The 27951-nt window shown below is 41.0% G+C and overlaps 1 protein-coding gene across 2 annotated transcripts in view; it reads right to left on the bottom strand.

Moving 5' to 3' along the window:
- LOC147329821 (copine-9-like) overlaps positions 1-27951 on the bottom strand; it is a 191677-nt gene that overhangs the window by 63352 nt on the left and 100374 nt on the right. For both annotated transcript variants that reach the window (XM_086291172.1, XM_086291173.1), the window contains 4 exons: positions 10936-10999; positions 7279-7382; positions 6364-6468; positions 1617-1658 (listed from right to left, as the gene is read on the bottom strand). In XM_086291172.1, the coding sequence (XP_086147298.1) occupies positions 1617-1658; positions 6364-6468; positions 7279-7382; positions 10936-10999 (315 nt within the window). The remainder of the gene's footprint in view (positions 1-1616; positions 1659-6363; positions 6469-7278; positions 7383-10935; positions 11000-27951) is intronic.

Below are 27951 nucleotides of genomic sequence, written 5' to 3'. Positions count from 1 at the left end.
TGAAGGATTGCATGGATCTTCCTTTTGTTGTCTTGTATTACAAACTTATACAAAATAGTTGCAATTAAGTTGCACTAATTTAAGGAGAAGTGTATCCTTTTCAGCTTCTATGATGTGGTATTTCTCACACATTAAACTATCCCAGATACCAAAAGGCGAGAGGCGGGGTACACCCTGGACAGGTCACTAATCTGACACAGGGCTAACACATTGAGAAAGACAGCCATTCATACCTATGGGCAATTTAGAATCACCAGTCAATCTAATCCCACTAACTGCATGTCTTTGGACTGTGGGAGGAAGTGGAGAGAACTCCCACAAACACAGGCAGAACATGCAAATTCCACACAGAAAGACCTGGCCAGATGAGTCAAACTCAGGACCTTCTTGCTGTGAGGCAACAGCCCTAACTACCGCACCACTGTGCTGCTCTGAATTAAATTAACTGTAGATATTTAATTTAACTAGGCTATATTTGCCTTTTAAACCTTGCTGTCCTGTGCTTTAGATCACAAAGATTCAAATTAGACAAACAAGTGTCCTCAGTTGTGAAAACGAGTTTTTACCAGCTACGCTAAATCTCCAAGGCAAGGCCCTATATTCCACATAAAGACCTTGGACAGCTTATCCATGCCTTTATTACTTCGAGACTAGACTGTTGCAATTCTCTGTGCATGGGCCTCCAATTCTCTCTCCTCCAGCGTTTGCAATTAGTTCAAAATGCCACAACACGCCTCTTAACTGGCACCAGAAGGCATGATCACATCACCCCTGTTCTAGCCAATCTACACTGGCTCCCTGTTAAATACCGTATCGTATTTAAAATCCTTTTGTATACTTTTAAAAATGGGGCCCAGTTACCTAACAGACTTTCTCGACGTGTATAGCCCCAACAGAGCACTCAGATCCTCTAATGGCTCTAACTTTTGTGATGTGTAGCTCGTTAGTCAGTGTCTGTTTTAATTTTGAAAAAGTGTCTAGCCTCAAAGGATTCCCTTTCTTTGTCCCTGTCACAATGACACGTCATTGGTCGATAGAGATATTTTATCCAAAAATGTATTATGCGTATACATTTGTCATTGTTATGTTTCTATTTTGACAAAACAGAATACTGTGTCAAAGCCTAAAAGGGAAACTGAGTAAAAATGCATCAGAATTACAGCCTGATGAATTCTGCAAGACAAACATTTCCTTCAGGTTTCCTTTTTTCTCACAAAAAGTGAAAAGAGAGACAGAAGATAGAACATAGAGAAAAGACTGAAAATGTATTTTCAGAGTAAAATTTGTGGAACAGCAACATGAGGTCAGACAGCCTGAAAACCCCCACAAGATATCTGCAAATTAAGCCCCACATGTATGAGGGCTCCTACAGTAGCCAGCATCTGTGATGAGACGTAGAAGCCATGTATAACCTGACCTCCTAACCACTTAGCTGCAACCTTTCACTCACAAGATTTCATTCATTGCCCAGTGTGTGCCAAGCAGGTGGAGCTCTTCACTTGTTCTAATAAAATGCCTTGGGTCAGAAAGAATAATGTGTGACATTTCAGAGACTCCGTGTGGAGCTGAAAATTAAAGCAAGGAAAAGGAGAGTCACACAGAGTGAGAGCGCTTACCTCCCATCCCTGTCCCAGTCGTAAACGTCCACCTTGACTGTCCTGGAGGGAGGTGAGACAAGGAAGCCAAGGTGAGATAGACATAGGGGAGATTTACAGAAGATAAGAGGGAGTGTGAGGGTGAGAAAGTGAAATGGCAGGAAGCCAATAGGGAGAGACCATCAGAAAGTTGAGTAAGTTAACTTTTCTTCAAAGGATGTTTCACATTATGAAATCAATTAAAATAATGGTGACCCTAAAGTTATACAGCTTACCAATGTCAAAAATTATATAATTATATAATATATAAAAATTCATTCAATAATGAAAATAATGGAAAAAATAATACGTATAATGGATTATATATTTGAAATAAGACAACTTTAAAAAACATTGTAGGCCTTCTTCCTTAAAGTCGGTGCTATGACTCAGATTCTTTCAGTCGTGCGATCATCCATGTGACCGTGTGCGCTGTGCTTTAGAGTATGAGGTGGAGTGACTCTTGTTACTTCTTGTTCTTTTCCTGTACAGGTTGATTGCCTGTGTGAGATGCAGGTCCAGTTTTCTGTGACTTAAACAGCTACTGTGTAAGAAGTAATTAAATGTAATTAAATTCAATAAATTTATATGTTACACAGCAGAAACTTGTATTTGTTTTATAGTCGGATTTATTGTTATTTTAGTGTTTATTCTTGAGTGTAGTTTGGATTTTATTTGCATGATTTTACTTTGATATTTGTATTGCGTTTTTTGGACAATTTTATTGTGGGATTTTTAGTGTAAAAAGTATTTATGCATGCTTTCTTCCTCAGGGAATAAACTTTCTTTGATTAGACCTACTCAGTCTCTGTGCCCTGGTTTTCTGATACACATACTCCTCGTATTTAAAGAACCTCCTGATGTGAGGTTTAGGCCCACCAGCTTTAGTGTCTAAACAAACAGCACCCAATCTCAACAATAGTCCGCTCAACCTGCTTTAGTTTGTACAGTAAAGACCCTACAAGATTTGAGACAAAGCCCCAACAATCAGATGATATCCTTGCTGATAGGAGTTTATTTAGGCTACGTTCACACTAATGCATTGTTGTTTGAAAACGCATCGTTTTCTCTCCGTTTTGACCTCCCGTCCACACTGAGACGGCGCTTTCCTCAAGGAAAAAGGCAGCGTTTTGAAAACGCTCTCGAAAACGCATACATTTCAAAACGCAGCTGTTCCGTTGCAGTGTGGACACACGAAAACGTAGACTTTCTAAAACGATGACGTATTTTAGTCATGTGACGCAGTCATGTGACCAAATAAACAAAGATAGCAGAGTACATTATACAGCGGTTGTTTTGACTGCCCTAAAAAAGATGAATATCAGTTTGTACGCGCTCCAGATAGCTTTTCTTTAAATTCTTTAATTCTCACTCGCTTTTGCAGCTTTGTACTTTTGTGTTACTCGTAGCAACAACTCCCCCTCATTGTTAGTCCATTTAAAAATGTATTATGTCTGATCATGGCAGCCCAATAACAGGCCCTAAGCACCAGCCATAGAGGCAGGAATATACCAAAGCCAACAAGTCCGTCCAAAGGTGCCCTAGAGACTATCCACCATATAGTAGCAGAACATAAGATGTAAAGAACAGTATACACTGAGAGGCTTAACCAAGTGGCTGAGATAGTATATATGGACTAGAAGTCCCAAATACCCAATACAAGACACCACCAAAGGAGGTGGAGAACAACAAGGTCCTATGGCACCAAAAGTTCCAGACAGACAAGCAGCTGCTGGCAAACTAACCAGACAGTAGTGCAGGGGTGTCGAACTCCACGCCTCTAGGGCCGGTGTCCTGCAGTCTTTAGATCTCACCCTGGGTCAACACACCTGAATCACATGATTAGTTCCTTACCAGGCCTCTGGAGAACCTCAAGGCATGTTTAGGAGGTAATTTAGCCATTTAAATAAGCTGTGCTGGATCAAGGACACATCTAAAACCTGCAGGACACCGGCCCTTGAGGCCTGGAGTTTGACACCCCTGTAGCAGTGGGTGACAAGGAGCAGAAGACAAAAAATTGTGATAGATATGGCAAACCCAACAGACAGCAACATCAGGAAGGAGGACAAGAAAATAGAGAAGGAACAACTGGAGCAGATGTGGAAAGTAAAGTCCAAAGCAGTCCTGGTGGTAACAGGAACATAAGGAGTTGTAACCCTGATACTGGAAGAGCAGCTCCAGCAGAATCCGAGTGTATAAGAGGTCTCTGTGCAGAAGAACACAGTCCTAGGTACACCTAAGATACTGCGAAGAACCCTCAAAATTCCAGGCCTCTAATAGAGGACTCAAAATTTAGCATCACACATATACCCCCCACACATTCATCCTAGCCATTATTAACAGTAGTCTGACCTCTAGTGTGGTGCCAAATTTTTTAAAGATGCTATTGTGCAACCCTTTTCTTAACCTTTTTTTGTCGAGCCTGTCTCCAAGCTACCTTTGTTGCCTAAACTCCTTTAAAATTTTGTCTACACTCAATTTAAGTCCCTCCTGTATGAATATGAAATTCTAGAAGTGTTCCAATCTTGTTTTAAAACTCACCACAGCACTGAATCTGCTCTATTAAGAGTCTGGTGATGACAGACACTTTGTGCTCCAGTGGATGATGAGAGGCATCCCCACAGATACAGCAGCCATGGAAGCAGAAGAATATCCTATTAAGAAGGCCCTGAGTAAATGTGGTTATCCCAACTGGACATTCACTTCAGGTGCGAAGAAAGACAACTACTGTCTAAGGGAAAATCCTTAGTAATCCCTTATTTGTCGGTTGATTTAGGCTTAGATGTACATACTGTGCGTGTGTGTTTGCTGCTTATTACTTCTGCATTAGTCTCAATAACACCAGCACTGGCCTGACACTGAGTTCACGGCCGACTGCTGGCATTATTCTGACCACCACAGAGTTCAGCTTTATACAGGATTCAGTATGAATATGGAAAGACAAACCTCAAATCTTCAATTTGAAGACAGACCCAGTTTAAGAAAGAAGATGATGTTTCTGCATAAGTCTGAAGTCCTGATGAGTACAAGTGAACCTTCAGATGTTCTATGCTTTTCATGGATGAAGTCATGGAACTTCTACAGTCGAAAATGTAATGAGAACTTGGTTGGGGCTCCTTCACCCTCCTTCAGCTCATCTATATTTCTAGGTTGGGTTTTTTCTTATCTTCCTCCTGACAATACCTCTATGGGTTTAAGGTTAGGGACGCTGGTTGTCCAATAAAGCACAGTATGTCATGAGACTATGGCAGCAGACAGTGAGGAAAGAGGATAAGGACCCAAATGCATACATGTACAGGCAGTAGTGGGTTTTAACAAAACATGAGCCGTTTATTAAAAGCTGAATGAAAATACTAGCAAGAGGCAAAACAGGAACTGAGGCTTAACTAACAGAACTAAACTGGATGAATTAACTTGGACATGGAACCTGGAAACATGGACAAGAGAAGCAGACGTCCTGATAAGAGACAAAGAGAAAACAGACAAAATATATACACACACGAGGGTGATTAGGGAGAATGGAAACACACAGGAAACACAGCTGGAAAGACTTGACAAAGACACAAGGAAAGCAAAACTAGCATTGACACTCTGTAGCTGCATCAAATTTCCATGATATAACCAAATTCTGACTAGCAGACTGTGACCTAGACATAGTGTAGGTGGCAAACGTCTGTGACAAATTAGCCTGCACAGCAACAGACATGTGCAGATCAACAATGCATAATATGGAGAGCAGGAGAGAGTACGACCGTGCAGCGTTTAAAGCTTGGAAGTACTCACATTACTTTGAGTTTGATTCCGTAAAAAATTACAAAAACATTAGCGTCTGCTGTTCACTCTGCGTGGGAAGAAAACGTCTTTCTACAGCAAAAAATTAAACTTCTGAGCGAGCTCCGAGCACGCTGCCACGGGAATGTGACATTCACAGAGAAACCCCCGGATCCTCCCACTGACATGAACGCTGTGGCACCGGGCAAACCTCCACCCGCCCCACTCCTGCTAAACAGGTGACAACAGATTTAAGAGACAGGACTTAGTGCTGCTCAATCTTTGATTTTATAAATTTTTTGGTGTGTTTTACTTGCATCTATTTGAAAAAGTGTAAACACAAAACATTTTTTTTTAAATTTTATAAGCTGGAATCTGCAGAAAAGGTTTAAATGTTAAACACATTTCTTCCAGTCAGAGACTGCTGCATATAATTTAATTTTTGCTTGATGCAATGTGCATGAAACTAAAGATTAAAACTAATAAAAAAAAATTTCAAAACAGACTTTTTCATTTGCTTCACTTTTATATGATGGATTATGCAGAAAAAATTGAACTGGGCTGAAAGATCTGTTGCTTTATTACTTATTCAGGTTGTGCATCATGTTTTTAAAAAGTACCGTAATAAAGTAACCAATTACTTTTGAAAATAAGTAATCGGTAAAGTAATGGGATTACTTTTTGGAGCAGTAATCAGTAATTAGTAACTAATTATTATTTTCAAGTAACTTGACCAACACTGGTAAAGACATATATTAAAGAGGTGAGAGCTCTTTTGTCTGACTACAAATTAGTAGGAAATTAAATTTGAAGTAGTAGCTGTCGGGTTTTTGTCTTTATTTTTTTTATTTATTTAATTTTTTGCAGTAGCTGACCCTGTGTTAGCTCAATATAAACCTTTATATTCGATAGCATAATGATTTAAAATAAGAAAGTAATCAGCGCACTGTTCTCTCACCTGTCATAGTCTCCATTACAAAGTGCTCGAACAGGAATAGTAAATGACTGCCAGACAGGGTTTAGGTTGTTTTTGATCACCTCAGTCTTGTGGCAGATCGTAAACCTGCAAACAAAAGGAGACATCTCAACATAGATGAAATGTCAGGAGGGGGGAGTTTTTTTTTTATCATGAAACACATGTTGGTGGGCTCTAGGATTGACAGGAAATAGTGAACAAAATGTGTCCCTGGATACCACATATCCCTGGTTAATCAGAATCAGAATCAGAATCAGAATACTTTATTGATTCCTGGGGGAAATTATTTTTTGTTACAGTGCTCCATTTTAAACCAACATTAAGACAAGACAGACAATACGCTAACTAAGAATAGTACAATATATACATACATACATACATAAGTCACTTATAAATAAATAATAACATTTGGTAAGGCTTCATGCTACTAAGTGTTACTAAGTGTTTTATCCTATTGTAAAGTGTCCTTGGGTGACTTGAAAGGCGCTCATAAATAAAATTTATTATTATTATTATTATTATTACTCATCATCTAAATGAAATGTAACATTAGACACCAGAAACAGTCCAGAGTAAACAGAAAGTTTTCATCCTGAACTATATTTTTGAAATACTTAAAACTTAAACGAAGTACAAATTAAAACATTCTACTTCAGTGTAGAGAAAATCTATAACCACTTCTTCCTTCTGAAGAGTTAGTACCTTTCACTCTCCTCATGGGACTGGATCCAAAAGACAAATGTGTTAGCGTTTTATTTTTACTCACCGGCAGTAATAAGGCCAGAACTGGAACAGAGGAGCAGCGCTTTTCTTTAGATGGACAGCTAACAGATTGACTGCATATCAGAGGATATACAGTTTCTCTAACAATTCATACATTCCAAACAAAACACTCACGTGCCATCCTCGTTGCTCCGGTAGAAGACAAGGAAAGGATCAGACTTGCCAAAGAAATCCTTTTTATCCAGCTTGTTTGCACAAAACTGCATAGTGGCTATGTCCTAGGAAAACAAGAACAGTTTCTTTCAGGATCCGGTCTATCTTCAAGTTTATTTTTTAAGAATGAACTTGTGAATTTTTGAACATAATTTGACAATAAGTACTTAAAAGAGGATGTTGTCTAGCAAACTGTAATATCCGTAGACAAAAAGTCTATTGAGCACATGACTCAAACCCAACAAGAACTTTACCTAGTGGCAACAGGATATAACACAGAGCCATTTAACATTTAATAATAATAATGGATTGCATTTATATAGCGCTTTTCAAGGCACTCAAAGCACTTTACAATACCACTATTCATTCACTCTCACATTCACACACTGGTGGAGGCAGCTACAGTTGTAGCCACAGCTGCCCTGGGGCAGACTGACAGAAGCGAGGCTGCCATATTGTACCATTGGCCCCTCTGGCCAAGACAGGTAGGCGGTAGGGGATCAAACCGGCGACCTTCCGGTTACAGGTGCACTTCCCAAACCCCTGAGCCATGGTCAGTGCTGAAGACAGCACATCAACAAGCTCTGAGCACAAGATACAGGCTGGGGTCTATCACACCAGTCTTGTCTGTGAAGACCAGTCCAATGGTCTTGACAGAGAGTTGGGGAATGGCTGCAATCACAGCATTGTAAGATGGTGAAAGATATACCCTTAGGCCCCCTCCTCGATTCAGAGATGGTCTTTCCCTTTTCACGTAAATGACCTCCTTGACTCCCCGCTCGATGTGTACATCCTCATGATTGAAAGAGTGTCCACTGGCCTGGAGGTGTAAATAGACTGCGGAGTCCTCGCCTGACGAATTCTTCATCGTACCATCAGCTTTGCTAGAGGTTGTTTGGTTTCCCTGGTGTATAAATCATCAGCGTACACTATATTACTCTATTTGTGTCGGGTGGTTTAAAAGCCACCCGACACAAATAGTTTAGAAATGTTTAGAAAAAATGCTTCTCAACTGTTCCAATAGTCCTGACACATAAGGGTTTTCACTTAGGCAACAGTTGTCCTTCAATCCTGGATCGGGTGGAGCTTTCTTTCCATTGATCAGTGATCTTTGATCAATGAGCTTCGATCAGTGGGCTTTGATAAGTGGTAGTTGATCAATCGTCATGAGAATTAATGATCAAGGAACTGACCTCCCAGCCCATTGTTCATTCAGTGGTGCTGCAAATGTACTGTTTATAAGGTTGGGGAGACCTGCAGTCAGCTGAGACTCAAGAAGTCACTTGGATGAGTGACGAAATGTTTCTTCCACTGAAAACACTACGTCCAGAGGAACAGAATCAACCTTTTGGGATCCTCAGAAAGATGGTCATCCATATGCTGTTTTGTGTCTCTGCTTCATCTTCAGCAAAGATATGATCCAGAGATTGAAAATCCCATTGGTCCTTGGGTTCTGGGCATGGGCCTACTTCTGTGAATGGCTGGAATACAGTGGGGCAAAAAAGTATTTAGTCAGCCACCGATTGTGCAAGTTCCCCCACTTAAAATGATGACAGAGGTCAGTAATTTGCACCAGAGGTACACTTCAACTGTGAGAGACAGAATGTGAAAAAAAATTCCATGAATTCACATGGTAGGATTTGTAAAGAATTTATTCGTAAATTAGGGTGGCAAATAAGTATTTGGTCACCTCAAACAAGGAAAATCTCTGGCTCTCACAGACCTGTAACGTCTTCTGTAAGAAGCTTTTCTGTCCCCCACTCGTTACCTGTATGAATGGCACCTGTTTGAACTCATCATCTGTATAAAAGACACCTGTCCACAGCCTCAAACAGTCAGACTCCAAACTCCGCCATGGCCAAGACCAAAGAGCTTTCGAAGGACACCAGGAAAAGTATTGTAGACCTGCACCAGACTGGGAAGAGTGAATCTACAATAGGCAAGCAGCTTGGTGTGAAAAAATCAACTGTGGGAGCAATCATCAGAAAATGGAAGACATACAAGACCACTGATAATCTCCCTCGATCTGGGGCTCCACGCAAGATCTCATCCCGTGGGGTCAAAATGATCATGAGAACGGTGAGCAAAGATCCCAGAACCACACGGGGGGACCTGGTGAATGACCTGCAGAGAGCTGGGACCAAAGTAACAAAGGTCACCATCAGTAACACACTACAACGGCAGGGAATCAAATCCCGCAGTGCCAGACGTGTTCCGCTGCTGAAGCCAGTGCATGTCCAGGCCCGTCTGAAGTTTGCCAGAGAGCACATGGATGATACAGCAGAGGATTGGGAGAATGTCATGTGGTCAGATGAAACCAAAGTAGAACTTTTTGGTATAAACTCAACTCGTCGTGTTTGGAGGAAGAAGAATACTGAGTTGCATCCCAAGAACACCATACCTACTGTGAAGCATGGGGGTGGAAACATCATGCTATGGGGCTGTTTTTCTGCCAAGGGGACAGGACGACTGATCCGCGTTAAGGACAGAATGAATGGGGCCATGTATCGTGAGATTTTGAGCCAAAACCTCCTTCCATCAGTGAGAACTTTGAAGATGAAACGAGGCTGGGTCTTCCAACATGACAATGATCCAAAACACACCGCCCGGGCAACAAAGGAGTGGCTCCGTAAGAAGCATTTGAAAGTCCTGGAGTGGCCTAGCCAGTCTCCAGACCTCAACCCCATAGAAAATCTGTGGCGGGAGTTGAAAGTCCGTGTTGCTCGGCGACAGCCCCAAAACATCACTGCTCTCGAGAAGATCTGCATGGAGGAATGGGCCAAAATACCAGCTGCTGTGTGTGCAAACCTGGTAAAGACCTATAGTAAACGTTTGACCTCTGTTATTGCCAACAAAGGTTATGTTACAAAGTATTGAGTTGTATTTTTGTTATTGACCAAATACTTATTTTCCACCCTGATTTACGAATAAATTCTTTACAAATCCTACCATGTGGATTCATGGATTTTTTTTTTCACATTCTGTCTCTCACAGTTGAAGTGTACCTCTGGTGCAAATTACTGACCTCTGTCATCATTTTAGGTGGGGGAACTTGCACAATCGGTGGCTGACTAAATACTTTTTTGCCCCACTGTATTTCTACCAATTTGTTTTGTTTCTTTAAGAAAGAAAGAATGAGGTTCTGGTGCAAAAGGTATTGCAGTACTGGGTTGACCGTTAATTGAAATGTATAGAAGATAGATTGTTGCTCAGAGACAAACATTTGAACAATAAATCCAACAGGGCTCTCAGAGTTCTCAAGGACTCTTGAGCTGTCACCACCACCACGAGTCTGATAGTGAAGCAAAGAAGGTCAAACCTGATTACATATATACATAACAGTAATCTGATCTTCTTCAACATGGATATAAAAAACAAAGTGTAAAATAAGGATTTATAATTCATGAGCAGCTCTTCTCATCACACTGAGAGTATGATGCAAATTACAAAATTATCCTGAAGTCCTTTAAATGGTCATTCAATATCCAGGTAATTTAAATTTACTTGGTTAACAAATGGAAACACAGACTGTGGCCATCATGAGGTCGGGCTGCCATGCTTAACTTTCTAACTCCTCTTACTGTTTGTATCACAAGGTTCATCTAAGCTGATACTAACTCTGCAGTTACTCAGCTCCTCAGCGGTGAAGATGATGGTTCCACACTTCTTCCCAGGAATACCACTAAGAAAGTGAGAGAGAAAAGTGTAAGATACAGGACAACAAGTATTTAAAAAAAAAGATTTGTGGCTGACAATAAAAGAATAATACTTAAAACTAAGTATGGATCATTCAGATCAAGCTATAGTTTACTGTTCTCTGGGAAAATCTGACTACTTCCCAATTTCAGCCTATGCTAAATTTTTAGTGCCAGTAACTTTCCATCACAGTGATTAATCTCAGCAGCTGTTTACTGGCCCAGGAGCTGATTCCTACAAGTTATCATTGCCAGATATAGGAGAGGATAAAAGAGGAATTCTGAAGGCTCAGGAGGCACGTCACCATGATTGTTTCCAACCAGAAGTCAACCTGTCATCGAATTTGTCTCAGAGGAAAGAGCACTTTTCATTCAGTGATGAATTACAAAACAATCTCGGCAATTGTATTAAAATTTCATTAAGATTAGAAAATGAAATGTGAAGTCATTTCTCACAGAGAGAAATCACCTGCTAGAGCAAAGGCTCTGTGCCCTTTTCTCTGCTTGTGCCCTGTTGCAAACTGCTGGAAGTGATGCTTTGTTGTTGCTTTTTCATGAATTTACTATACTTACAATCTAACCTGAGTGATAGATTAATCATATGTGTTATTGGAAACATCAAAGAATCTTTGTGAGCATTTCTAAAATAAATATTCAAACCATACACATCTTTAACTTTAGATTTTTTAAAAATTTGTCTATAATAGCGGCCACATCTGATTCTGAATAACATAACATCTTTAATTTAGGAATAGAGGGTGTCTGACTATTTATTGTAACATCATCACTTTCAGTGCAACCTAGCTCCTTCAAGCCTCTTGACAGATTTAAGTATTGGGTTTTGGGACTATGTCATGAAATGCTGAGCAGTTTACTGCATCAGTAAATAAGATAAGATAAGATAACCTTTATTAGTCCCACACGTGGGAAATTTGTTTTGTCACAGCAGGAAGTGGACAGTGCAAAAGTTATGAGGCAAAAATTAGAATACAATAAGAATAAATACAGTACACAACTGTACAGAATAGAATAAAATAAAATACTATATACAGTAGAATAAAATAAAATAAATATACAATAAGATAAAAATAGAATACAAATACAAATACAAATAAAAATAATTATTCAAGCGTGTATTTGCTTGTTTCCTTGGTTTTTCAGTTAAATGGACCATATTGAAGCGGTTGCTTATCTCTTTCAGATTTCTCATATCATTCTTATCAACCCAGTTAACAGAGGTGGTGGCTTACGACACCAACTGTCTTCCATCTATAATCCCGTTTTGAGACTCTTCCCAGCGCCTTAACACCCACTTACATCCTGGGTCATTTGACCTCAGTGAATCACATGATAGGGTGTGACAAGGTCTCACAGTGGGTTTACCTGAAACACCCGTTTTCACACCTTGGCTCCTGTTATTAGGCAGAGGATCAATAGGGGGTCCATGACCCTCTTAGGGATACTCCCTAAGGGCTTAAAATCTGGGATTCTCCACCAATTGCTCTTAGAACTGAAGAAGCTTCTCGGATGAAACGTCTTCAAGAAAGTGTAATATCATCAGGCCGCTCAATTTGAGATCATCTTATTTTGTGCATAGATGCACACCGTCTTAATTATAGAGACATCATGAAACCACACCTGTCTAGTTTGGGGCCCATAATTCTCCTGGTCCTAGTCTGAAATATCTGAGATCTGTGTGCAAGCAAATTACACCCTGACAAAGAAAAGCGGATAATTAAAAGTTTTTCAAGACAAGTTGAAGCCAGATATAGAAGTGGGGAAACCTTTATCATCCTCTTGATAATTCCCTGTGGTTGCAGGTCACACTCCACCTCACAGTGTGACACAGCGATTCGTTCCATCCACTCAAAGCTGCGCTTCTGTCTGATGCTGCACTGTGATTAAAACGCCAGCTGAGATTCAAGGATGTTGCCATAAACAACTATGACAATGTACACAGGCACCAACACACCGCTACACATGCACACTACATTATGCAGGAGGGATAGTCGGAAGATTCCACACAAACAAAGAATATATTATCCTTGAGAGACTGTTTTCTGTGACCTTAAACTGGTTTTGCTTCATTTAGTCCATTGTCCCTTCTGCTGGTTCGTTTATGAACCCAGTCACGTAACCGTAGCTGCATGAGGGCAGGTAAAACTCAAAGATTTGGCTTGAAACAAGTATTAATTCCAACACTTCTGACAATTTCATCTCAGTTTGGTTTTCTCTGCTGGCCCTCTCACTTAAACAAAGAAAGCTATCAGTGATACATGAGTGTCTGTGAGCAGTTCTGATAATGAATTTGCAAGGTCATGTGGGATATTGAAGATACCTTGAGCCTCTCTCGACTGTCACAGAACCTCCTATTCACATTCCTGCTGCTGATACAGCCTAGCTGTAGTTAAACTGCAGTAACGTCACAGAAGCCTGTGCATGGCAGGACAAAACAGGTAACTACAACACAGATGAAGAAAATAAGTTAAATGTGGACGACATCAGGGCGTGTGTGTGTGTGTGTGTGTTTTAAGGTGGGGAGGGGTCTCAGCAGGCCTTTTCCAACATATTTTTTGTCATCCAACCACTTCAGTTTTTCACTGCCTAATGTGGGTTTCCCACTCCCACATATGTTAGACAAGATAACACAAACACAATCACAATTACTCTACAGTAACACAGTCATGTAAAATTGCACACAAAAGCCTTCTCATTTTGTTTTATGCAAGGACATTTTTGACATTAAACAAAATACTCCAACAACAATGATATGAAAGTTGAGGGGAAAAGAATGAAAAACAGAACAGGCGGCAGCGTGGATTTTCTCACTTTGAATATCTCTAGCAAGATACTTAAATATAGTTGTGTGTGGACCAAAACCTGAGACCTCTGTCCTACAACTGTTCTTCATAGTTCTGAGAAAATACACTTATATAGCAAAAATACACATTCTTAACCTGAATTAGACTGATAATGTCCTCACGTTTGCAAAGCAGCCTGTAGTCACCCACTAGTTAGTTTAGCTGAGCATGAAGACTGGATTTGTCCAGTATTTAGTATACTGTACGGACATAAGTACTGGGTCAACTACAAATGACTACACATTATATTTTTATTACCCTGTCTTCCTCCCCTCACCCCAGCAGATGGCCCCGCCCCTCCCTGAGCCTGGTTCTGCTGGAGGTTTCCTCCTGTTAAAAGGGAGTTTTTCCTTCCCACTGTCACCAACGAGCTTCTCATAGGGGATCGTATGATTGTTTGGTTTTTCTCTGTATGCATTATTGTAAGGTCTACCTTACAATATAAAGTGCCTTGAGGTGACTGTTGTTGTTATTTGGCGCTGTATAAATACAACTAAATTGAATCATACCTACACATACCTGCTCTACCATAGAAACCCATTCCATGAAACTCCCAAAACACTGTTTTTGTGCTAATGTTAATGCCCAAGTAAGCTTGGAACTCTGTGATGTTTAAGCACTATGTGTCTTAGCACTCTCCAATGCCACTCTCTAACTTAAATGGTCTGCCACATTTTGGCTAAGTTGCTGTCATCCCTAAGCACTTCCAGTTTTGCATTTGGCATTCTGTTACAGTACAGTGGTAAAATTCATCTCTTCAGAATAATAATGGATTGGATTTATATAGCACTTTTCAAGGCACCCAAAGCGCTTTACAATGCCACTATTCATTCACTCTCACATTTACACACTGGTGGAGACAAGCTACGGTTGTAGCCACAGCTGCCCTGGGGCAGACTGACAGAAGCGAGGCTGCCATATCGCGCCATCGGCCCCTCTGGCCAACACCAGTAGGCGGTAGGTGAAGTGTCTTGCCCAAGGACACAACGATCAGGACAGAGAGCCCAGGGATCGAACCGGCGACCTTCCGGTTACAGATACGCTTCCCAACCCCCTGAGCCACGGTCGCCACAGAAGAAACCATTGTGTGTAAGACTCATTGCATCTGTACAAGAACCATTGTTCTACAGAACAGACAAGATGTTTCCAGTGGTATTTGTTTTAAAATGATTAAATGAGGGATTTCAGAAGAAACCTATGAATTACCTAAAGGATATATGTTTGAAAAGTGCATCCAGTAAAAAATGCAACTGAGGATATATCCAGTCCAAAGGACAACACGTGGAGGTCTTGGACTTCAAACAAAAAGCAGAACTTCTTCACAGTTTTACCAACGTTGCTGTGGAACAAGCTAAAACGATAGTCACGCTAAAACAACCATTAACCAAGGAAATAATGTCATTGAAACTCAGTCCAATTAGTTTGGTGCAGTGGTGGACGACGGACGGGTTCCGGCTGGGATCTTTGCTGACCCAGCATCTCTGGAAGTAACACACGCTTCGATTCCCTTAAGCTCCGTGGTCAGAGCCATTCATCCAGCAACTTATGTTGTGGGCCGCTACTCTACGATGGCACCGCAAGGTGACTTGACCTGTTCCACTGTGCTGATCACTGCACCACAGGTGGCAATAAAAACAGAGCATGATGCTCTTCCTCTCTCCAACTACCAGATTTTCAGCTCACCTATACTGTAGGTGCACTTGCCCACTCTGCCTCACCTATGAAGTCCACCAACCATCCACCAGAAATGCCAGCAGAACCTACTGTCTATTAAACACAGTTATTCCAGTGTCCGTTATGCCAGTTGAACTCAAATCCCTTCTAACTACACTCCCTAATTCAGTCAATATAATTATTGCTCATGTAGGTACCAGTGACACCACCTGGCAACAGTCAAACATGACAAAATCTGACTTTAGCACTCTGGTAGACTCTGGTATCTTAAGAGTGTTATATTTGTGTTATATTTGACCCTATTCTAAACGTGGTACCGTCCAGTTTTTTGTTTTTGTTTTTTACATTGACTACTGCTGACAAGTTTGTTATAGCAAATAGAAACTAAGCTGAACTATTAAGTTCCACCCCTTAAATCTCATGTTCATGCAGAAGAGTCCTTAAATTCTTTTATCAATATTTGCACTGTTATCCTTGATTCTGTTGCTCCTTTGAGATCTTAGTGCCCTAAATTAAAACATGAGCCTTGGCTAAATGAGTCTACTCGGGCGCTCTGTCAACAATGTAGGAGAGCAGAAAGGAAGGGGGATGAATAAATTCTGGTGTCTTATGAAAATAATTTTAACAGATATCAGGAGGTTTTCAGGGCCTCAAGAAAAAAACAAACAAACAAAAAAAACACTTTTCCAATTTGCTTTATTCTCATTCCCATAGACTGAAGTTCCGCTTCACTACCATCAAGCATGACCTTAACAACATCTGTTTTTCCAAGTATGTCTCCTGTACTGTGACAGCTTTCTAAAATGTTTTCATTCATAGGATCTCACTTCTCAGGACTACATTGTACAATGATTTTCTGCCCAACAACTAATATTGTTGACAGGTTGAAACCTACTAATGTAAATTTGGCATTATTCGCTCTCGTCTGTTTACATCAAATCAAATCAAATCACTTTTATTGTCACATCACATGTGCAGGCACACTGGCACAGCACGTGCGAGTGAAATTCTTGTGTGCGAGCCCCACAAGCAACAGAGATGTGCAAACACAACAACACAAACGAGCAAAATACAAGAATGGCCAACCTGAAACTAATAAATATATGTACAATATATAATAGTGTATGCATTTCTGGATGTGTATACTAAATATTTTCCTACGTGTGTGTGTGTGTGTGTGTGTGTATACACATTTTTACAAATTAAATAGTAAAAAAATAATAATAATAAAATAAAATAATAATAATAATAATAATAATAATAATAATAATAATAAAATATATAAAATATAAAATATACAGAGTTGAATATGTGCAAAATAAGTGGCATTTATATACAGTATGGAGTGCATAATGTTAAAGTTCCAGTAGTGAAGCTGAGGTGTCTATGAAGTGTTCAGCAGTCTGATGGCCTGATGGAAGAAGCTGTCTCTCAGTCTGCTGGTACGGGACCGGATGCTGCAGAACCTCCTTCCTGATGGAAGCAGTCTGAACAGTTTATGGCTGGGGTGACTGGAGTCCTTGATGATCCTCCCCGCTTTCCTCAGGCACCGCTTCCTGTAGATGTCTTGGAGGGAGGGAAGCTCACCTCCAATTATCCGTTCAGAGCACCGCACTACTCGCTGGAGAGCTTTGCAGTTGTAGGCGGTGCTGTTGCCATACCAGGTGGTGATGCATCCAGTGAGGATGCTCTCAATGGCACAGTGATAGAAGGTCCTGAGGATGCGGGGGCTCATGCCGAATCTTTTCAGTCTCCTGAGAAAGAAGAGGCGCTGCTGCGCCTTCTTCACTGTTTTGTTTGTGTGTACTGACCACGTAAGATCCTCAGCCAGATGTACTCCAAGGAACCGGAAGCTGCTCACTCTCTCCACAGCAGCGCCGTTGATGGTGATGGGGGTGTGTACTTCTCTGCACCTCCGGAAGTCCACTATCAACTCCTTTGTCTTTGCGACGTTGAGGGTGAGATGGTTGTCTTGACACCAGTGGGTCAGGGCGCTGACCTCCTCCCTGTAAGCTGTCTCATCACCGTTGGTGATAAGACCCACCACTGTAGTGTCGTCCGCAAACTTCACAATGATGTTGGAGTTGTTAGTGGCTGTGCAGTCGTAGGTGTAGAGTGAGTACAGGAGAGGGCTCAGTACACACCCCTGTGGAGCACCAGTGTTCAGTGTGATGGGGGATGAGGTGATGCTGCCCAGTCTGACCACCTGGCGTCTGTCAGACAGGAAGCTAAGGATCCAGCTGCAGAGGGAGCTGCTCAGTCCTAGATCCTGCAGTTTCCTGTCCAGCTTCGAGGGAACGATGGTATTGAATGCTGAGCTGTAATCTACAAACAGCATTCTCACATACGTGTCTCTCTTCTCCAGGTGTGACAGGGCAGTGTGTAGTGTCAGGGCTATGGCATCATCAGTGGACCTGTTGTGGCGGTATGCAAACTGTAGAGGGTCCAGTGAGTCGGGTAGTGCAGAGCAGATGAAGTCCCTGACCAGCTTCTCGAAGCATTTGCTTACGATGGGGGTCAGGGCTACAGGTCGCCAGTCGTTCAATGAGGAGATGGTGGAGGATTTGGGTACAGGGACGATGGTGGCCATTTTGAAGCAGGCTGGGACTACAGACAGAGAGAGGGAAAGGTTGAAGATGTGTGTGAACACTCCAGCCAGCTGAGCCGCGCATGACTTGAGGACGCGGCCGGGAATCCCGTCCGGACCAGTAGCTTTGCGCGCGTTCATCTTCCTGAAGCACTTCCGCACATCCTCCTCAGACACAGTGTGCGCACATACACGTTTTCATGTAATTGTGTCATCAATTTTAACAATTATCTCTCTATCAAAAGTATCTAAAGTGTTAGAGAAATTGTTTTTTTCAGCAGTTGTAGTTTTTGGTGAGGTTTTTCAGTCTGACTCCAAATTGAATTACAAAGAAGCTACTCTTTCAAGAGTTTTTCATGACCTTTTAGTGGCCTTTTATGTATTGTTGATCCTAGTGACTCCACTGTACTTGAGATCTTACTGATAATACAGTGGACCACAACATGCGGATCTCACATCTTGTGAGCTCGTTGATGTATCGGTATTTGTTGCACTAATTGATTCTAGTCTTATTTGACTAATAAGTCTTTCTTTCAGTGTTAGCCGTTGATGTTGTAACCTGTGGTGTACCTCAGGGTTCTATTCTCACAGTGCCGACCTGTGTCACAGTACAGCTAATATGAACACTGTGCTTTATCCATTCCTATTTTTGTCATTTGTGTTTGAGATGATTGCCTTGCTGGAACACACAACTGTGTCCAAGTTTTAACCATGTAGCATCTGATTTCAGATGAAGTCCTACTTCTTCATTATCTCATCCACCCAGTGCAATACATCAGTACTACTGGCAACAAAATAACCCCAGAACATGATGCTCCCGTCACCATGCTTGAAAGCTGGTATTGTATTTTTGTCTCATCTGACCATAAAACTTTTATCCAGAAGGCATTTCTCTGGTTGATGTGGGCAGCTGCAGATTTCAGGGGAGCTTGACGGTGTAAATTTTGAGGCAATTGGGGTTTTTCTCTTGGTCAGTCCATGGTGATGTAAAACTTGCTTCACTGAAGATATTGGCATTGGTTCATCTCAGGCTTAAGACTAGGATGTTCAGGAACAACCCAGAAACCACCAACTATGGAACGGTTACTCATGGGAAGTGACATAGTACAGTTCCCTTGATAAAGAAACTTGACTGTTATTTTATTTTTCTACGCAAAAGAAGACCTGCAAATCTGCTTGTTTTTAGACTTCTTCATTATTAATGTGAGTTAAATTGTGTCCAGCAATCACACTGCCTTTAAGATTAGTCCTGCTCCGAAATCAAGCTTCATACAGCACCTCATGACATTTTGAAGTTCAGATTTTTACAGTAGCCGAGTTATGAGATTGTATTTAATGGTTTTATAAATCTTTTACTTTGCAGCTCTTCTCACCAACCATTTTACTACCTTATCACAACCTACAGAATCTATTTTTTTTAAAGTGAACCCAAAGGCTCTTATAAGAGCCACCCCTCTGTGTTCTTTTCTGCTTTGATCTCTTCTTTTCTATTACATTTTAATCTGTTCCTTTCCCAACTTTTTATTCTGTTCACCTCTGGGTATTTATGCCACCACCCCACTCATCCCTGCTGTTTGTTTGTGTGTCTTATAATGGCAACCTGAAACTAATATACTGGAAGCTGCACTGCTGGATGAAGACAGCTTTGTTGAAGGCACACCAGCTCCTGCAGCTTGCGCCTTCGCAAGATAAACAGTGATGGTAATTCCTTAACCAGTGACTACCAAGAAGGCTGTTTTAAACATTTTGACTTCTTCCTGTTTTCACTGCATTGTTTTATCACCCTTTGCAGTAATCATAAGTAAATGTTCTTTACAGCTATAAGTAATATTTCTCCTGTGAGTTGAGTGAGTGTGTATGTGATGCAAATAAAGTGTTAATTCCACCAGTGACCATCACGAAGTTCAATATAATCCAGCAATGTCAACTTTAGATTTCAACAGCTGATATGAGCACATTATAGTCAGGCCTTATAGCAGCCACCCTTTACTTTGCTGGCAGCACTGCAAACCCTCGGCCTTCTCTTAATGAGCTTCATGACATAGTCACCTGAAATAACAATGATTACAATGAAACACATCATACATCTATAGTAATATTAAAAAACCAGAAGGTGGCAGTGTATGGAGTGACACATCAGTGTCCAATGTAGTGGTTTATGTGCAAGTATACGATCAACACTGACACAAATACAAGAAAACAGCCTTTGAAAGGCTTTACACTGTAGTGACCACTACGCGTGAAAGGGTTAATGGGGTTGGGACCATCAGCTGTGTTGGTCAGAAAGTTGGTACACAGCTGACAGCCCTATGTGACAACTGTTAGAATTCATATTATGGAAAGAACCAATCAGCTAAGTAAAGAGAAGCGACGGTCCATCATTACTTTAAGAACTGAAGGTCAGTCAATCTGGAAAATTACAAAAACTTTGTAATGTGTTCCCGAGTGCAGTCACAAAAACCGCCAAGCGCTGCTGCTGCTGAGGATAAATTCATCCGAGTCACCAGCCTCAGAAATCACAAATTAACAGCACCTGAGATTAGAGCCCAGATAAATGCAGCACAGAGTTCCAGTAGCAGACACATCTCTACATCAACTGTATGCATCAGACCTTTTGGATCATCATTTATTTTTCAACAGCACAATGACGCCAAACACACCTCCAGTCTGTGTGAGGGCTACTTGACCAAGAAGGAGAGTGATGGAGTGCTCTGGCAGATGGCCTGGCCTCCACAGTCACCTGACCTAAAACCAATCGAGATGAGACGGACCGCAGAGTGAAGGCAAAAGTGCTCAGCATATCTGGGAACTCCTTCCCAACTGTTGGAAAACCATTTCAGGCGACTACCTCCTGAAGCTCATCGAGAGAATGCCAAGAGTGTGCAAAGCAGTGATCAAAGCAAAGGGTGGCTGTTTTAAAGACTCTAAAATATAAAACATGTTTTGAGCTATTTCACACTTTTTGGTTTACCGCATAATTTCATATGTGTTCATTCATAGTTTTGATGCCTTCAGAATCTACAATGTAAATAGTCATGAAAATAAAGAAAAACCATTAAACGAGAAGGTGTGTCCAAACTTGACTGGCAGTGTAGGTGCAATGATTTATTAAAATGTGCAAGCATACATGGATATACAGTATATAAGGCAGAAACAGTTTGCACAGGTCTATGGGAGAACACTGTAATACCAGAAAAGTCACCATTTGTTCACATGTACAGTTGTATAATTTTACAACACAGCTAACTATTCTGATGACTTTGTAATGTCCGCTATTTAAATTTCAAACCAAACCACATATTACAGATATACAGCTGGGACTTCCATCCTGGTATGCATTTACTGCATTGGCAGTGTGTTTGGGATCATTGCCGTGCTGAAAAATGAAGCTGTTGCTGATTAGATGCTTTGAAAATGGTTCAGCGATGGATCCAAATTTGATGGTACTTTTCTGTGTTCACAATTCCATCTGTTTTGAAAAAACCCCAAACCACTGGCTGAAGTGCATTTCCAAACCATGACAGCGCCTCCACTGCCTTATAGGGCATTTTGTAGTTTGTTTACTCTGGTCTGAAATTTGTAAACCTGTAGACTTTTTCCACACAGAGATGAACTGTAATGCATTGCTACAAACTACATAATGTTCAGTACACTTACTGGCCAGATGTGTCTGGGGCATTTCATGGCTAGTTGGTAACCTGTACCTTACACATGTACATTGGTAACATGTACCTTATACAGCTATGGTACCTTGCTGAATGTCTGAATGCAAAGCATATGTGGCTATGGGAAGGTGTTTAGGCCTCTCTTGCACAGACATGCAACATTGCTTGCATTTTCCACACAAAATTTCAAATCAACTCAAAATGCACTTTAAAATGTCCTTTTTTGAACTCCAGATTGCTCAGATTGCAGATTTTGTACCATTATTTATTGTACAGTATTTTACAGCATTGCTGTTTTGTTTGATTGTGTTCTTAAGGTGCCCTTTGAGTGCCTTGAATAGGATCATTGTGATTCAAATGAGAAATTCATTTTCTCAAATATCATGTAATATAATTTATGCATAGTTTTAAAATAAGCACTTAGCTGCAGTTCATATATAGTGTAAAAACTACTTCAGCAGATGAGAGAAACATATTGCCCCATAATTTTGTACTTATATTTCCACCTATAAATCCATTTTAAATCGAGAAAATGGAATGCTCTCCTCGCAGCCTGTCATTAGGCTGCACTGATGGGCTCTAGCAGTTTGCCCCATATAGGCTGGCTGTCATCATAGCCACTCAGCAGAGAGAGAGATGTCCTGTGTGGTCAGTGTGATTACTCTGGCAGCGGTGAGACATCACTGACCCTGTCGTGCTTGTGGATGAATGGGTGCCATAGTGGCATATAAATTGGTAATAATAATAATAATAATAATAATAATAATAATAATAATAATAGCAAGACTCTAGAGAGTTCCTGGCTAGAGTGAATGAGTGACATCCTGAGGCAGGCAATATGCATAGTGTGTCCTCATTTTCACAATGACTACGTTAATTATATGAGATAATTGCAGTTTTAGACTTTTATTAATACTAATTTCATTTTTTAAATAACAAAAATTTAGACCACCCTTCACGTGGTTTAATATGTCTAATTATCTTTAATGGCCTAAATTACTTGGCATTTTCTGCTCAGTAGAACTGACCCTAGGGGGGGAATTCATAATACACAACTACATGCATCCATCCAACCATCCATCCATTTTCTACTGCTTATCTGTGGCTGGGGTGCAAGGGAAGCAGCCTAAACAGAGAAAACCCAGGTCCCTTCTCCTCAGCCACACCTTCACCAGCGCATCCTGGGCCTCCTCCCAGTAGCACATGCCCTTAGAACAGGGGTGGGCAATTCCAGGTCTTGAGGGCCGGTGTCCTGCAGGTTTTAGATCTTACCTTGGGTCAACACACCTGAATCACATGATTAGTTCGTTACCAGGCCTCTGGAGAACTTCAAAACATGTTGAGGAGCTAATTTAGCCATTTAAATCAGCTGTGCTGGTTCAAGGACACACCTAAAACCTGCAGGGACACCGGCCCTCGAGGCCTGGAGTTGCCCACCCCTGCCTTAGAACCTCACCCAGGAGCCACCCAGATGGCGTTCTAAATGAGATGCCCAAACTACTTCAGCTGGCTCCTTTTGATGTCAGGAAGTAGCGGCTGTACTCTGAGTCCCTTGTGAATAACTGAACTTCTCACCCTTTCTCTCCAGGCACGCTTTGGAAAAGTTCATTTCTGCTGCTTGTATCTGTAATCTCATTGTTACCCTGAGCTTATGATCACAGGTGAGGGAAGGGATGTAGATCAACCAGTAAACTGACAGCTTTCCTTTTATGCTCAGCTCTCTCTTCACCACAGCGGACAGCTACAGTGTCTTGCTCTACTCTCCACTTATTCATGAAAAAAACCATGAGATTCTTAAACTTCTCCACTTGGGGCAGCAACTTGTCAGAGTAAACACTCTACTCTTTTCCTGCTGAGAACCTTGGACTTGGAGGTGCTAATTCTCATTCTGCCGCTTCACACTTAGCCCCAGTGCGAGCTGCAGGCCACCACCCGGTGAGCCGGCTCATCCACAAAAAGCACAGATGAGATCCTGAAGTTCATTTTGCTCTGCCCAGAAATTCTATTCATAAAACTCATGAGATTAACAGGGCAGCACTGCTCAGGACTTTCTTGTGAGCACCTACACACAAACAAGTTAAGAAATTATAAAGAGCTTCAAGCTTGCTTTCACATTGTTGTATTTCAGAATCTGTTGGGGGTTTTTTTTAATAAAAAGGCATAAAGAGTTTGTTTGGATTAGCTAAACTGCAGCAGCCCTGCAACCTGTAACTACAGATGTTCCTGGTGAAATGTAACGATAACAGCCAGTCAAGTTCACACAGTCACATTTTATAGGCTGTTGTTTAAAATAACAAGAACATAAAGACTAGCTATGTTACTATTAGTGATGGGATTTCCGGCTCTTTTTAGAGAACCGGCTCTTTCGGCTGGGCTCACTAAAAAGAGCCGGCTCTTTCAGCTCCCAACCGGCTCTGCAGGTTGCATTGTTTCTTTCATTAATTTATTATCAAAAACAATATAAAATTATGTACAAAAGGAATTACTGATGTAAAAAAATGTGGTTTTATTTATATACATTTATATGTACGTGTTTCAGAATTTGTGCGTGTTTTGGAGTTTGTACTTGTTTTGGAGTTTGTACGTGCTGTGTGTCTAGGGGCCACCGTAAATATACTTTTATTTATTCACTCCACATAAAATGTAATAAATAAACTATAAAATACAAAAACTAACTATTTACATTTCAACTTTTAACTATTAAAATTTTCCCTCCCGCTCTGTTCCTGTGCTACTGCGCTGTAACTACCGCCCCTCCCCCCTCTGCACAGTGCAAGCACAAGGCTCACGTGCGGAGTGAAGCGAAAAAAAGTGCGAGAGAGAGGGTGAGCGAAAGAAAAAAAGCACGACTCCCAATAAGGAGCTGGCTCACGTCGTTCACTTCAAAGAGCCGCCGCTATGAGCCATTTCTTTCGCAACCGACACATCACTAGTTACTATGCAGCTACAGCCCCTGGCACGCCTAAGATGTCTAATATAGCAGCAGTACTACGATGGATAACTACAATGGCATATTTGTCTCATAACTTGCCAGTATAGCAATTCTGTGGTGATGCAAGCACATATATTTGTAATGTTGCTGAAGGTAAAGTTAGCTTTGTGACCTCTGCTCCTTGATGCTGCTTCCACTTTACAAAGCACAACAGTCACCATTTGGCCATAGGACTAAATATATTTATTGGCAATAAAGACAAATACGGTATATAGTATGCAGGAAATTCTTAACTGTATGCCACATTATGTGTTTGAATGAGGCATGTTGTACAAAAAGCTTTGAGTATCAGTAAAGTGCTATCTAAGAAGCAGTCCATTTACAATACAACTACACTAACCACACTACCGTTCCTCTAATGGCCACTTGAAGCCATTATGAAAAAAGCTAGGGGAAAATTTAGTGGTGTGCCTGCTCTGATTAGCAGGTATGCACGCACACAGGCAGTCGAAAGTTTCCCTTTATTACGCTATTTTGTGTATCTGTGCTGTTGGGGGTCATGTTAAAATACAAATAAGATATACAAATAACAGGACTCTTATTTTTAGTTTTTATTTATTTTAAGTTAGTGAAGTCTAACATATTTGCTTTACAGAAGGGAAAAGGCTGACTTTATATCCTGAAAGCTGGGGAAATTGTCTAAGAAGATTCAATGCAGACAGCAGTAAGGTTAATGGCTTGGAAAGAAAAAGCAGGAGGATCATCTGCATCAAGCGAGACCTTGTGCTCTGTGTTTCTCCAAATCCCAGATACTTCTTTGCAACTACAAAAAGGTAATGGCAAGGGGTTCTATGGCCAGATCAAAAAGCAGAGGCCTGAGAGGGCTTCCCTGGCGACAATTGGACATTAGTCTGTATTGTAGCAGACGACTGAGAGTACAGTAGTTTAATCAATGAAGTAAATTTTGCTCCAAATCCAAATCTGCCAAGGACTGCAAAAAGATAGTGAAACTCAATTCAATCAAAGGCTTTTCAGTATCAAGAGAGACAACACATTGAGCAGAACATGCAGAGCTGGAAACTATGTTAAGTAGCCTTCTTATGTTGAAATATAATGAAGCCTGTTTGGTCTTTTAATTGTGGGGACAACTGTTTCTAGTCTATGGGCAAGAATCTTGGCCAATATTCTGGTGTCTGTGTTCAAGAGAGAAATGGGTCAAATAAGAGGCACGTTCCATTGGATCTTTTCCTTGTTTTGCAGTAAGTGTGATACAGGCTTCGTAACATGACAGAGGGAGAGATTAAAGCAGTCAGTGAGGGTTGTACCACGTTGTGCAGACAGTAATGTAGAGAACTGTTTGAAAAATTCTGCAGGATAACCATCCGTACCTGAGCAGCTGCCAGAAGCTATGGCTGAGGAAACGTCTGACTGAGAAATTGGTTCAACCAACCTTGTTTTAAGTTCTGGTGGAATTTCAGGAATGTTAGGCTCAGCTTAGCAAGAAAGTCATTAATTTCATTGCATTAGTTTATGATTCCATACTCAGATAAAAAGGCTTGAATGGCTAATGCAGATTTGCTTTTACTTTACTCTTAACAGGTAAGCGAACTAGAACTAGGCAGACAATTAAAGTCTTAAAATTACCCATCAATCTGTGTTAGGACCATAAACACTAGAGCAACCAGTGTTGCACAATTTCTCACTGACTATAACAATGGAGCCTCAATGGGAATATTCTGACTGATCAGTAAAAAGACCTCTCATGCTTTAGCTTGGAAAAGTGAGTGGAAGCGCTGGCCCCTCCACCGTGAAAGGAAACAGCTATTATCAGAGCTCCAGGCAAGCCACATCAGTGTTATAGTGCTTAAGAAAACCTTCCTTCTCTCAAATGGATGAACCTTTAAACCTTTAACATTCCATCTTAGAAAGTTTAAATGCTGACTCATTTGATTCCTAGAACAAAGAGAATGTGCAGACTTGCCTTAAATGATAGGGACGGAATAATTATGCAGTAGGTGGGAATTAGTCCAGAAAGAAAGTTGAGTAGATGTGTGAGACTCTTGGTTGTGACCCTTACCCTCCCCCAACTAGATTGTCTGCCAGAAAAAAACAAGCAGCAAGCTCTTCAAACGCAACAGAATTAAAGTGTTGAAACAATCCAACCACTGCTCCAGTTAGGCATAGAATAGTAAGCTGAAAAAACTGTATTGGACACCAAGTCTAAATATCAAGACTGGAACAATTCAAAGCAGAGTGCAAATATATTCAATTTAAAAACAAAAAAAGGTTTACACAATTCAATAAATAGTGCTAATAAAACTAGATTAAAATAAACTTAAAATAAACAGCAAGGATAAATAAAATGAAGCTCCCAATCTCCATGCAACAGGTATTATGTTGTTAGCCCACAGTCAGATAAATATTATTGAGGTTCTTATTCACCAGGTAAATTATGGAATCAAAGGAAACATAAAATTCAGTTTTTCAGTAGTATAACACTCTATATTCAAACTATATAACTGCACTTCAAGGAGGAGAGCAGCGTCTTAGTGAATCCAGACTGTGCCCTCTGTGTGTACGTGTGATGTTTGCTACCTGAAACTAGTGTCAGTGTTTAGTTAGTAATGTTGTTTTATGAGGCTCTGGAGACTTTGGGAGCATCTTAGTGTACTGTTGAGCATCATCCATGGAGCTGAAAAACTTTATGGCGCCGCTGGACTGCGTTATTCGAAGCCGGGCTTAGAAGAGAAGAGCCGCCTTCAAACCTCACTTGTAGAGCTCCATCAAGATGTCCTTGTACTACGCTTGCTGGCTCGACAATATGGATGGACGCGCCTCGGTAGTCAAATTTCCCTCTCCTCCTGGTTTTTTGGATGATGAGGTCTTTGGTTTGGTACGGGTGGAGGTGAAGGATCAACAGGTGAGGCGGATGCAGGTGGTGATGGAAGCACCATTACAAAACATCAAAAACATTCAGATCTAAAAAAATAGTTGTGGAGAAGAACGACTTTAAAGTGGCAGTTGGAGGGGTGAAATTGATTAAAAGGCTATTGATATACACAAGAGCAGTTCGTTCCTACGTCAGCTCTAATCGCACCACATAGTTAGAGAGTGGGGTTACCAGGTGTTGCAACCCATAGTGGTAACGTTAGGGACTTTTACATATAGTGTAACAGTTGCCAACATTCTGCTGACTCAGTAGCTTCAGAGTTCCAAAGAG

Source organism: Aulonocara sp. 'chitande type north' Nkhata Bay, linkage group LG5 (assembly GCF_057382095.1).
Source record: "Aulonocara sp. 'chitande type north' Nkhata Bay isolate Kocher_YH1m ecotype deep benthic linkage group LG5, A_spYH_male_GT1.1, whole genome shotgun sequence".
Classification (NCBI taxonomy): Eukaryota; Metazoa; Chordata; class Actinopteri; order Cichliformes; family Cichlidae; genus Aulonocara; species Aulonocara sp. 'chitande type north' Nkhata Bay.
The sequence above is the reverse complement of the archived record's forward strand: the minus strand, read 5'-3'. Positions and strand labels throughout refer to the sequence as shown.